The sequence below is a fragment of the Mesoplodon bidens genome (genome assembly GCF_964165515.1).
Source record: "Mesoplodon bidens genome assembly, chromosome: 18".
Lineage (NCBI taxonomy): Eukaryota > Metazoa > Chordata > Mammalia > Artiodactyla > Ziphiidae > Mesoplodon > Mesoplodon bidens.
The window spans coordinates 29,063,536-29,077,764 of NC_138175.1; the positions used below are offsets into that span (position 1 = coordinate 29,063,536).

Sequence of the window (14,229 nt, forward strand, 5' to 3'; positions counted from 1 at the left end):
CTTGTGTGAATGTTTGCTTACTGTCTGTTTGCTCACCATTTGGTGGAGAGTATGTCTTTGTTAACCGTTGTCTCCCCAGTGGGGCTATTGCTGGTACATATCAGGCACCCAATGTAGATTTATTGAATGATGGATTAGTCTCCACCTCATCAGTAAAACATCCTTTCTTCTTGGTATCTCTGACTGAACTTGCTGCCTGGTGTTTGACTTCTGCATTTCAGAACTTGGAGGACATCTGGTTTCCATTTCTGAGCAGGGTCTCTGGTATGTCCCTCTCCCCGACATAACTCCTGAGCCAGAGAAGAGAGCCAGTTCAAGGCAGTGATGTTCAGGACATCCATGCTTGGTTTGTGGCTAAAACCCACCTAGATGGGGGTTGGAGGACACATAATTCAGGTAACACACACCAAGTATGTTAGAACGTTCACTTCATCTTGGATGCTGGGGTAGAGGGGGAGAGTTTTCAGCCCATAATTAAATTCTGCTCCCTGTACATATTTTGCATTCTTATTTTATTTTATATGAGTAACAAGATCATTATGATGCCAACTAAAAGGCCAGCCCTCCTGCAGATTTATTGAAGAAACCTCGTAGCTTTCCAAGGCAAACTGCATTTTTTGACGTTGAAAATAATTCTTTAAAGATCATCCCCAAGTTCCCAAGACATCAGCTAAAGCAGTTGATTCCATAAAGTAGCTAAACACAGATGAAGCTAATGATTGTGGGAGAAACCGCAGAAGGAGAAGGAAAACCAGAATCACACAGATAACTTGTCAAGGAGCAAAAGAGAAAATGAAAGGCAGGCGCAGAGAAAGGAAGGTTAAGAAAGAAAGAGAAGCAAGGAGAGTTCTGGAAGAGGACATGATCAGGGGGAGGGTGTCCGTCCAAAACTCCAGCCCCAGCTCTTTCAGTCTCTGTCCCACGCTCATGTTCAAGTCCAGCTGTAAGTAATCCTCGGTCTGACCATAGGCCGGCCACAGGGGCAGGCCTTCCCCATTAGGATTCCTGGAAGTGAGAGATTTTCAGCCTCAAACACCCGGTGAGATTTTTCATCCTCAAACACCTGGTTACGGAGGATGTTGGGAGGTTCACTTACCCAATCCGAGCAAAGTTAGCCCAATATCTCATCATGTTCCTGCTCAGCCGTTTCTCTTCCTCTGTAGCTCCTTCTGAAGGAGATAAGCACAAAATCCCGCTCTCATAATGATTCGCCAGAAGCCTAAGGGGCCTCACATTGGATGAATCACTTTCACACCTTTCCTCCCATTTCATCCTTAACAGCCTACCAAGTCACTGCACTCATCGTGTACTTGCAGATACTGACTTGCCTGAGGAATCATGGCCCCAAATGGTGGAGGCTGAACACACATCTTCCCTGACCATCCAACGCTCTTCCTGCCCTTTCCACGGGACCGCAAGTTCCTTGGGGACAGAGACACCTCCCTCTCTCGATCAGTCAATCAATTATTGTACTTCTTTATTTGAAAATGTAACACTGCTTAAAGCACAAAATTCAAAATGCAGGAAGTATATCTAATGAAAGTAAGTTTCTCCCTGTCTCTTCCCTCTAGTCACCGAGTTACCAGCCTCAGAGGCAACCATTGTTACCACATTCTTAAGCGTACTTCTGAAGGAGTCTAGACATGCACGAGGGTTTAAGCAGACACTTTTAACACACTTGGTGCTACAGTGGACACACATTATAATCTTTCTCTTTCACTAAAATTGTATCCAGGAGTTAGTTCCACATTGCTGCCTATAAACCTTCCATTTACTGTTCTTTGTTGCTCTATAAATATATAATACATATATATGTGTAAATATATAATTCATGTATCCAGTACTGTATTGATGGGTCTTGACATTTTTTCAATCTTTTGCTCGTAAAAGCAATGTTTTAGTGTGTGTGTGTATATTTTTGCACATGTGGAAGTATAATTGCACAAAAAATCCCAGAAGTTGAATTGCTGGGCTAAAAACTACATGCATTTTAAATTTTGATAGAGTTTTCCATTGACATATGAGGTTGTCAATTTTCCCCCACCTGCTCAAATACATTATGTAAAATGTTCTTCCCAACCTTGATCTATGAAAAATGAGTCCTTGGTCAAGGTTAGTTTTTAATCCTCTTTGCTATGAGCGAGGTTGAATGGATTTTTATATTTAAAAGCCACATGTTTCCCTTTCCATAAACTATTTATATCTGTTACCCAGTTTTTGGCTGGGTTGTGTTTTTCTCATTGATTTTATGAGCTCTTTAGATATCAAGGAATTTAACCCTTTGATACATACATATGTTGTTCATTTTTTCCATTTTTGAGAGTCCATGTGCCCATCACATAGTACAGGTTCAGTGATGGTTACTGAGTAATAATAATAGTAGTATTTCTTAAGCACTCACCATATTATTTATGAGAATTGTTTCATTTAATCCTTATGACAACCTAGGAGGTAGTTCTGTTAGTATTGGCATTATAAGATAAGAAAGAATAAATAAAACAATGAACAGACCACACTGCACAGACACACTCTAGAGGAGAGGTTCTGTCCTTTTCATGGAGAGGCTAGCATGAACTGGTTAAGAGCCTACACTGTGCAATTTTTTAACTAAATAGTTTAGTCATAACTCCTGTGTGTAGTTCCTATGCTTTTTAAAATTTTGATAACCTCATCTGATTGGCTTATTATTTTAGGAACTGAACAGGTCATAAATTCAGGAATAAATGAGCTAACCTCACCAGAAACAGTTCACAAGCATTTACATTAGATCACCTGGATCCAGACCACTTTCAGCTGCAATTATGAAAAATGTGGTTCTTGCCTTTGAAAGCCCTGAATGGCAGCCTCACGGGAGCTCTGGGAAGGGCAGGGAGGGTGAGACAAGGTGTCAAAGAGAAGGAAGTAAGTGGGTTGTTTTTTTTTTTTCCAAAAAAATCAGATTGCATGAGTGCCCCCAAGTGCCCACCCCTATAGGCTTTAGTCCAGAGAAAAACACTCATCAAGCAAATGTTGGCCCCTCTTTTTCATGGCCCCTTTTTCTAAAACTATGAGTGGAGACATTCTCCAGGGAAAGGTTGTGTCTGTAAACCACCCTGCCAGTCCTCCCAGCCCCTGCATAGTGTTGTGGTTGGTGAGGCTTTGCGCTAACCGTGGAGATTCTCATCTTCTCCCCAACTCATCCCAAGCTCATGTTCCTGCAAGAGCAGGAGCCCCTGAAGCCAGTTTCTTACCAAACATGACAATGTCGCCCTTCAGGAAGGCACCTCCAAAGACAAAGCAGATTTCATCAGTGTGATCAGCTTTGACAAAAGGTGGCTTCTTATCCTTTAAGCACTGGGGCCGATGCTGAAACTCATAGATGTAGACAGGTGCACCAGCATCTGCAGAAAGGTAGGAAGGGTTTGTGGCAGGCATGCATGCAGTGGGCAGTAGGGGCTGGCCCTGCATTTCCGTTCATCTAGTCTGGGATCCACAGACTCGTGGGTGGAACAGCCCAGAGACAATGTGAGGCTAGTGTTTCCTGTTACAGTGGCCCTCATGCCCCTGGAGATAGAACTCACTACCCCTCAGGGCAGCCTGAGAGGGCAACAGTACTACTTCTCAAAAAAAAAACCCTTTATACTGATCCGAGATCTACCTCCTTGTGACTTCCTTTGTTTGACCCTGGTTCAACTGTCCGGGGAAAAAAGGACAAAACTATTTCCTACTACCAAGATGCTCTGCTGCATCCTATGTTTCTTCACCTCTCTTCTAAAGGTCTTTGCTCTGTAATTTCCCCTCTTTTTCTGCATCATCAGTTTTTCTCTATTGGATCATCACCATCAGTAGCAAACATGCTTACAGAGTCTCTCATTAAAGCACACACACGTGTGCACACATATGTGCACACACATATGGGCACACACACACAGAAGCACACACAAACATATCAATACATACTCTTGATCTCAACTTCCCCTCCAGTTACTGGCTTATTTCTCTAAATCCCTTCTAGCAAGCCTTACAGTGAAGTTGCCTTATTATCTCTGCTTCCTTTCCTCTCATTTTCTCTTTTAATAGAAGTATCATGTATGGACAATAAAAAGCACGGATTTTAAGTGTACATTTTGATGAGTTTTTACAAATGCATGCACATTCATGTAAACACCACCCCAAGCAGGATACAGAGCATTTCCATCAACCCAGAAGTTCCCTTGTATCTCCTTCTAGTTACTCTACCAAGAGAAAACCAGTTTTTATTCCTATCACAATTGATTAATTTTGCTTGTTCTTGAACTCTGTATGGAATAACACAAAATGTACTCTTTTGTATCCGGCTTCTTTTGCTCAGCATAATGCTTTTGAGGTTCATCCATGTTTTGCCTGTATCAATAATTGACTCCTAATCACCAAGTAGTAAGCTACTGCATGAATATACCATAAATTACTTATCCATTCATCTGATGATAGACATTTTGGGTTCTTTCCAATTTTGGGCTATTATGATTAAAGCTGCTGTGGCTATCCATATACAAGTCTTTTCTGTGGTTGAGTAACAGGGCAGGTGTATGTTTATAAGAAACTTACAGTTTTCCAGGGTGATTGTAACCATTTCACATTCCCACCAGAAGTTCTGAACATTCCACATCCTTGGCAATACTTTTTGGTATGTTTGAGTTTCTAATATTAGCCATTTTAGCAGGTGTAAATGGTTGCCTCATTTTGGTTTCACTTTGCATTTCCCTGATGACAATGTCGAGCACCTTTTCATATGCATTTTGCTTTCATTCATCCTCTTTAGTGAAGTGTCTTTTCAAGCCTTTTACCCATTTGTAATTGGATTATTTGTCTTTTCACTACTGAACTGTAAGAGTTCTTCTATTCTGGATATGAATTTTTTGTCAGGTTTGTATTGTGAATATTTTCTTCCAGTCTGTGGCTTGCTTTTGCATTTTCTTCACAGTAATTTTTAAAAATTCACCAACATAAAAGCCAGCATTTTAACAATTTCAAAGTGTATAATTCAGTGGCTTTTAGTACGTTCAGAATGTTGTGCAACCATCACCACTATCTAGGTCCAGAACATTTTCATCACCTCAGACAGAAACCCAGACCCATTCAAGCAGTCATTCCCTCACTCACCCCTCCCCTTAGCCCTTGGGAATTTTATGGTGCTATAGATTTGCCTACCCTGGACATTTCACATAAATAGAATCACACAACATATAGCCTTTTATAGGTTTCTTCCACTTAGCAGTTTTTCCAAGATTCATCCATATTGTAGCATGTATCAATATTTCATGGCTAAATTATAATCCATTGTATATATATACACCAGCTTTTGTTTATCTATTCACCAATTGATGGACATTTGGGTTGTTACTTCTTTTTGGCTACCATTAATAAGGCTGCTATGAACACTCATGTAAGATTTTTGTTTGACCACTTATCTAAACAATTTTTTTATTGGAGTATAGTTGCTTAGGAGTGTATTTGCTGGGTTGTTGACACTTCTACGTTTAATTTTTTGAGGAACAGCCGAACTGTTTTCTACAATGGGTGCACCATTTTACATTCCCATCAGCAGTATATGAGTGTTCCAATTTCTCCACATTCTCAACAACACGTTATTTTCTGGATTTGTTGTTGTTGTTTTTTGTTTGTTTGCTTATTGTAGCTACTCCAGTGGATGTGAAGTGGTATCTCGTAGTTATGATTTTCATTTCTTTAATAACAAATGATGTTGATCACTTTTTCATGTGCTTATTAGCCATTTATATATCTTCTTTGGAAAACTGTCCATTCAATCATTTGCCCATTTTTTATTTGAGTTGTTTGGGCTTTTTGTTTGTTTGTTTGTTTGTTTACTTGTAAGAGTTCTTTATATATTCTGAATAATAGACCCTTATCAGATATATGATTTGCAAATATTTTCTCCCATTCTGTGGGTTGTCTTTTCACTTTCTTTATATTGTCCTTTAATGCACAGTAATTTTTTATTTTGATAAAGTCCAATTTTTTCTTTTTTGTTTATATTTTTGGTGTTATATCTAAGAATCCATTGCCAAATCTGAGGTCATAGAAATGTACCCTGTTTTCTTCTAAGATGTTTACAGTTTCACCTCTTACATTTAGGTCTCTGATCCATTTTGAGTTAATTATTTTTTTAACATCTTTATTGGAGTATAATTGCTTTACAATGGTGTGTTAGTTTCTGCTTTATAACAAAGTGAATCAGCTATACATACACATATATCCCTATATCTCCTTCCTCTTGCATCTCCCTCCCACCCTCCCTAACCCACCCCTCTAGATGGTCACAAAGCACTGAGCTGATCTCCCAGTGCTATGCTGCTGCTTCCCACTAGCTATCTATTTTACATTTGGTAGTGTATATATGTCCATGCCACACTCTCCCTTTGTCCCAGCTTACCCTTCCCCCTCCCCATGTCCTCAAGTCCATTCTCTATGTCTGTGTCTTTATTCCTGTCCTGCCCCTAGGTTCTTCAGAACCATTTTTTTTTTTAGATTCCATATATATGTTTTAGCGTACGGTATTTGTTTTTCTCTTTCTGACTTAACTTCACTCTGTATGACAGTCTCTAGGTCCATCCACCTCACTACAAATAACCATTTTGAGTTAATTTTTGATTATGGTGTGAGGGTAGGGTTCGATTTCATTCTTTTGCATGTGTTATTCAGTTGTCCCAGCACAATTTGTTGAAAAGACTATTTTTTCCCCATTGAATAGTCTTGGCAGCCTTGTATAAATCATTTGACCATAGATATATATAGGTTTATTTCTGGACATTAATCTGTTTGTCTATTCTTATGCCAGTAGCACACCACCTTGATTACCATTGCCTTGTAGTAAGTGAGTTTTAAAATCAGTAAATATGAGTCTTCCAGCTTTGTTCTTTTTCAAGATTATTTTGGCTATTCTGGGTCCCCTGAAATTCTGTATGAATTTTAGGATCAGCTTGTCCATTTCTGCAAAAAAGGAAGTCAGAATTTTGATAGGAATTGCATTAAATTTGGGAGTATTGCCATCTTAAATCTAAATCTTCCAAACCATTTATTCTTTCATTTCTTTCAGCAATGTTTTATAGTTTTCAGTGCACATATCTTGTACCTCTTTGGTTATATTAATTTCTAAGTAATTTATTCTTTTTGATGCTAATGCTATTCTAAATGAAGTTGTTTTCTTAATTTCATTTTTTGATTGTTCACTGCTAGTGTGTAGAAATAAAACTGACTTTTGTATGCTGATCTTGTATCCTGAAACTTTGTTGAATTTATTAACTCATGGTTTTTTGTGGATTCTTTAGAATTTTCTACACATAATATCATGCCATCTGTGAATAGAGACAGTTTTGCTTCTTTCTTTCCAATTTAGATTCCTTTTAATTTGTCCTCGCTAGAACTTGAATAGAAATGGTGGGAGGAAACATCTTTATCTTGTTCCTGATCTTAGGGAAAGATTTCAGTCTTTCACCATTAAGTAAGATATCAGCTGTGGGTTTTTCACATAAGTCCTTTATCAGTTTGAACAAGGTCCTGTGTATTCTTAGTTTGTTGTGTGTCTCCATCATGAATGTGTGTTGAATTTTGTCAAATGCTTTTTCTGCATCTAATAAGATAACTGTGTGTTTTTCCTGTATTCTATTAATAAGGTATATTATATTGATTGATTTTCATATATTGAACCATGCTTACATTCCTGGGATAAATTCCAATTGATTATGGTATACAATCCTTTTAATATGCTAGATTCAGTCGCTAGGACTTTATTGAGGATTTTTGCAACTAGGCTCATATGGGATATTGGTCTATAGTTTTCTTTTCTTGTGATGTCTTTGTCTGGCTTTACTATCAGGGTACTACTGGTCTCATAGGACGAGTTACGAAGTATTCCCTCCTCTTTCACTTTTTTGAAAGGGTTGAGAAGGATTGGTTTTAATTCTTCTTTAAATGTTTGCTAGAATTCAACAGTGAAGACAACTGGTCCTGGGATTTCCTTTGTTGGTAGGTTTTTGCTTACTGATTCAATAATTTCTTTTGTCATAGGTATATTTAGATTTTCTATTTCTTCTTGAATTGGTTTTTGTAGTTTTTGTGTTTCTAGGAATTTCTCAATTTCATCTACCTAATTTGTTGCCATACACCTGTTCATAATAATCCTTTTTATTTCTATAATGTCTGTAGTAATGCACCTACTTTCATTTCTCATTTGAGTCTTCTTTCTTTCTTGGTCAGTCTGATTAAAAGTTTGTCAATTTTGTTGTTTTTCTTTTTTTTCAATAAACACTTTTATTTTTTTTTATTTTTTATTTTTAGTTTTTTGCGGTACGCGGGCTTCTAACTGCTGTGGCCTCTCCCGTTGTGGAGCACAGGCTCCGGACGCGCAGGCTCAGCAGCCATGGCTCAGGGGCCTAGCTGCTCTGCGGCATGTGGGATCTTCCCGGACCGGGGCACGAACCCGTGTCCCCTGAATCGGCAGGCGGACTCTCAACCACTGCGTCACCAGGGAAGCCCTGTTTTTAAAATTAATTAATTTACTTTTATCTTTGGCCGTGTTGGGTCTTCATTGCTGCGTGCAGGCTTTCTCTAGTTGTGGCAGCGAGCGAGGGCTACTCTTCGTTGTGGTGCGTGGGCTTCTCATTGCGGTGGCTTCTCATTGCAGAGCATGGGCTCTAGGTGTGCAGGCTTCAGTAGTTGTGGCACACGGGCTTAGCTGCTCCACGGCATGTGGGATCTTCCTGGATCAGGGATAAAACCTGTGTCCCCTGCATTGGCAGGCAGATTCTTAACCACTGCACCACCAGGGAAGTCTCTGTTGTTTTTCAAAGAACCAAATTTTATATTCATCCATTCTCTCTATTGATTTTATACTCTATTTCATTTATCTCTGCTCTAATATTTATTATATTCTTCCTTCTGGTTGGATTTACTTTGCTCTTATTTTTCTAGTTACTTAAGGTGGAAGGTTGGGTTATTGATTTGAGAAAGGGGGATGGAAGAAAGGGAAGAGGAAAGAGAGAAAGAAAGAAAGAAAGTAGGAAAGAAAGAAGGAAAGAAAGGAAGGAGGGAGGGAGGGAGGGAGGAAGGAAGGAAGAAAGAAAGAAAGAAAAAAAGAGATAAAGGGAGAAAGAAAGAAGGAAAGAGAGAAAGCAAGAAGGAAGGAGGGAGGGGCCTCCCTGGTGGCGCAGTGGTTGAGAGTCCGCCTGCCGATGCAGGGGATACGGGTTCGTGCCCCGGTCTGGGAGGATCCCACATGCCGCGGAGCGGCTGGGCCCGTGAGCCATGGCCGCTGGGCCTGCGCGTCTAGAGCCTGTGCTCCGCAACGGGAGAGGCCACAGCAGTGAGAGGCCCACATACCGCAAAAAGAAAAAAAAAAAAAAAAAAAAAAAAAAAAAAAAGAAGGAAGGAGGGAGGGAAGGAAGGAAGGGAGGGAGGGAGGAAGGAAGGAAGGAAGGGAGAAAGGAAAGAAGGGCAGGTTTCAGAAATACACTAACACACCTATGGTCAATTAATCTTTGATAAAGGAGGCAAGAATATGCAATGAAGAAAAGGCAGTCTCTTCAGCAAGTGGCATTGAGAAAGCTGGACAGCCACACGTAGATCAAAGAAGTTAGAACGCACCCTCACACCATACACAAAAATAAACTCAAAATGGCTTAAAGATTTAAATATAACACATGACACCATAAAACTTCTAGAAGACAACATAGGCAAAACATTCTCTGACATAAATCGAAACAATGTTTTCTTAGGTCAGTCTCCCAAGGGAATGGAAATAAAAGCAAAAATAAACGAATGGGACCTAATCAAACTTACAAGCTTTTGTACAGCAAAGGAAACCATAAACAAAACAAGACAACCTACAGACTTGGATAAAATGTTTGCGACTGACAAGGGCTTAATTTCCAAAATAAACAAACAGTTAATATAACTCAACAACAACAACAACAAAACAAACAACCCAATCAAAAAATGGGCAGAAGACCTAAATAGACATTTCTCCAAAGAAGACATAGGCATGGCCAACAGGCACATGAAAAGATGCTCAGCATCACTAATTATTAGAGAAATGCAAATCAAAACTACAATGGGATACCATTTCACATCGGTCAGAATGGCCATCATTAAAAAGTCTACAAATAACAAATGTTGGAAAGGGTATGGAGAAAAGGGAACCCTCCTACACTGTTGGTGAGAATATAAGTTGGTGCAGCCACTATGGAAAATAGTATGGAATTTCCTCAAAAAACTAAAAATAGGGCTTCCCTGGTGGCGCAGTGGTTGAGAGTCCGCCTGCCGATGCAGGGGATGTGGGTTCGTGCCCTGGTCTGGGAGGATCCCACATGCTGCGGAGCGGCTGGGCCCATGAGCCATGGCCACTGAGCCTGCGCGTCTGGAGCCTGTGCTCCACAACGGGAGAGGCCACAACAGTGAGAGGCATGCGTACCGCAAAAAAAAAAACCAAAAACAAACTAAAAATAAAGTTGGCATATGATCCAGCAATCCCACACCTGGGCTTATATCTGGACAAAACTATAATTCAAAAAGATACATGCGGGGCTTCCCTGGTGGCGCAGTGGTTGAGAGTCCGCCTGCCGATGCAGGGGACACGGGTTCGTGCCCCGGTCTGGGAAGATCCCACATGCCGCAGAGCGGCTGGTCCCGTGAGCCATGGCCGCTGAGCCTGCGTGTCCAGAGCCTGTGCTCCGCAAGGGGAGAGACCATAACAGTGAGAGGCCCGCGTACCACAAAAAAATAATAAATAAAAAATAAAAAAATAAATAAAATGATTAACTATTTAAAAAAAAAAAAAAAAGATACATGCACCCCTATGTTCATAGCAGCACTATTCACAATAGCCAAAACATGGAAACAACCTAAATGTCCATCAACAGATGAATGGATAAACAAGATGTGGGGTGTATATATATATACTACTTAGCCATAAAAAGAATGAAATAATGCCATTTTCAGCAACATGAATGGACCTAGAGATTATCATACTAAGTGAAGAAAGTCAGAAAGAGAAAGACAAATACCATATGAGATTCCACTCATATGTGGTATCTAAAATATGACAACAAATGAACTTATCTATGAAACAAACAGACTCAGACATAGAGAATAGACATGTGGTTGCCAAGCAGGAGGGGGGTGGGGAGGGATGGAGTGGGAGTTTGGGGTTAGCAGATGCAAACTATTATATATAGAATAGATAAACAACAAGGTCCTACTGTATAGCACAGGGAAGTATATTCAATATCCTGTGATAAACCATAATGGAAGAGAATATTAAAAAGAATATATATATACACATATATATATCTGAATCACTTTGCTGTACAGCAGAAATTTGCACAACTTTGTAAATCAACTATACTTCAGTTTAAAAAATAAATAAAAATAAAAATTGTTTAAAAAGAAAGAAGGGCAGGTTTGCTTCCCCACGAGTAATCTTCTCTTTCTGATTGCTCCACTACTGCTTAGAGTTAAGATATTTGGGAAGACACTTCCGAAGAGGAAGGAAAGTGGAGTCCAGGCCCCAGAAAATATGGAGGGGTAGAACTTTTCTACATGGTCCTGAAGAAGGTGAAGGAATATAAACAACAAGGACTGATCAACATTCCTGAACTCTGAAAGGCAGGGAAACTGCAAAGGTCAGCATGCAGGGCTATATCCCAGACAGCCTTGGGAACTCCCTCTCAGCAAAGGAACAGAGGGCAGAGCAGGTGGACAGTCAGCAGGCAACAGGGATCCCTGCAGCCACCAGCCTTGCAGGAGGAGCGGTGCTAGGAGACTCAGCTCTGTGATATTGAGCTGTGACCAGCCCAGGGATCACAAAGAACACATCTGCAAGCAAATCCAGGAAGCAATTTCGTATATCAATCAGAGAGTGCTTGTTGTAGAAATATTCATTAGCCACAAAGTATAAATACTGGACAGGGATATGCTGTAAAACATCATGGTTGCAAGAGATCTAGGTCAACAGCAATAGCCAACACACAGCAACAACAGTCAAACATTTGCCTTTGCGGGCAAAATTCTGAGTGCTTTACATGCATTGTCTCATTTAATCCACGCAGTGACCCTATGATGCAAGTATCAAAATCAGCCCCATTTGACAGGTGAGGGAACTGAGGTTTAGAGAGGTTAAGTGGTTTGTCCAAAGTGGTGGAACCATGATTCCTTCACAAGTCTATCCGCATCCAAATCTCATTCTCTAATCACAGTATGCGCGCCTCTCTGAAATATTTCAGAAACAGCCACCCGTGGGCAGATCTGGCTACATTGTTTGTGTGGCCCAGTGCAAAGTGAAAAATGTGAGGTCCTTTTTCAAAAACTCGAAGAATTTCAAGGTAGTGACAACAGAACATTTAACCAAGTATAGGACTCTTCTAAGCCTGAGGCCCTTTGAACTACACAGGTTGCACACTCCTGAGGCTGGCCCTGCTCCTGGTACCAGCACTGTCTCCAGACCTTTGCTCTTTGATCTAAGCGAGTTGGTCTCTTGGAGTTACCTCTTCTATGAAAAAAAAATTGTTGTGTATTTATTGTTGTTGTTGTTCAACAACAATTGTTGTTCAGAGGATCACACAAGATACAAAAAGAAAAGCATGCTCCCTGGCACAGAGTAGGCCTTCAGTTCTGTCAGTTCCCTCTGAAACCCATTGCCAAGTCCTTTAACAGAGCATCCCATGCTTTTTTGACCTGACACCAGGCTGCCTCCCAGTTTTCAGTCCTTCAGTGTGGCTCCAGCACAAATGCCAGAGGATGGAAGGGAAACATCATAAAGTTTCAAGGTCTGCCACATTGGTGATGTTCTTGGGAGTCTGGTGCTCTGGGGAACACTGGGAAAAGTTACTGCACCTCAACCCCCTAACACTAAGACAGAGGCACAGCCCTTCGCAGGTTTCTTTGGGATTTGGAGGCAGCGTATACCACGCCAGGGAATGCTGCTTGGACACATTCACTGGGTCCTCTGAAGGCCGACTGCTTTTAATCAGACCCAGAGCAAGTGAGGGCTCTGCAGCAGGTCCAGGTTCTGGTGCAAGTTCCCCTGCGTGGCCCATAGGACCAGCAGACACCTTGGTGCTTGAGGTATCCAAGGCGGGTACATATGCCATGTGGAGCCTCTGGCGAGCCCCAGCTGGGCAGTCACAGTGCAGACCCCTAGGGTTCTGGTGCAAAACTATGGCTTCTGCATGAGAAAACTACTTACCATTTGGAAAGTACTTCCTGCCTTGCTACTGGGAGGAAGAGAGACTGTGTGCCCTTCTGGTCCTCCTGCAGCTTCCCACACAGCCTACTTCCCACCTGCTGGGACCTAGCTCAAGATACCTTCTCCTCTTGAAATGCCCTCCTCCTCAAATGTTCCCCTTTGCTAAGGCCCAGATCAATGGCCTCCTCCTCCATGAGGCCATCTCCAATCCAGCCTGAGAAATTCCTCTGTCCAACATATTTTAAATATCTGAAACCTTCATCTCAACTCTCATCACCAGACAACCAAGACTCACCAAACATCCCCTCTAAGCCTTAGGACCTGATGGATCCCTTGCCTTAAGTCTGGGCCACTCTGCAGCCACAGGGCTATTTCTAAAGTGGAAGTCAAAGCATGTTTCTCTTTTTCTGTTCCCAGCCCCCAGAATAAACTTTCTATTCATTTCATAGCATGAAACAGCTGCCAGTATCCTCCCCTGCTGCAGCCAGCCTCTTCCACTGATCTTCTTACACTTCTCTGCTCCTAACTGGTCCTCTCAGAGCCTCTGGCTCCCCTCAGTCCTGCTCCTCCATTAACCAGACAAACTTAATTCATCCTCCAAAGCCTTCCTCCCCAAGGAAGTCACCTGCTCCCTCCTGCGGGCACCACAGGGCCTCGAACACATCTCTGCTCTGGTGTGTACAGCACTGTACCAAAGTGCCCGGTCATGTCCGTCCACCACAACAGTCTCAAAGTCCCTCAAGTGCAGGGGGAGTGCCTGCTTATCACCGCACCCAGTGCCTCGGGAAGTTCTGGGGCATGTGGATGGATAAGAAACATTTGTTCAATAAAAAATGAATGAAATGAATCTGCCTCAAAATACACACTGAATAAATGTTTATGGAAAGAAGAAAGGAAGGAAGGAAAGAAATCCATCTCTATATCCTAGTGTCTAGGATAAATATATCTCTAAATCCCTAGTGCAGGGAGTGAGTGAGTAATGGTCCTTGGTATTGCTAGAACGTAGTACA

General features: G+C 41.3%; 1 protein-coding gene across 1 annotated transcript in view; it reads right to left on the reverse strand.

Moving 5' to 3' along the window:
* Positions 1-773: 773 nt before the first annotated feature.
* CES5A (carboxylesterase 5A) overlaps positions 774-14,229 on the reverse strand; it is a gene marked incomplete at both ends in the record, with an annotated part of 28,798 nt that continues 15,342 nt past the window's right edge. The window contains 4 exon segments of the mRNA XM_081215486.1: positions 774-1,005; positions 1,097-1,169; positions 3,231-3,380; positions 11,803-11,950. Of these exon segments, the coding sequence (XP_081071612.1) occupies positions 774-1,005; positions 1,097-1,169; positions 3,231-3,380; positions 11,803-11,950 (603 nt within the window).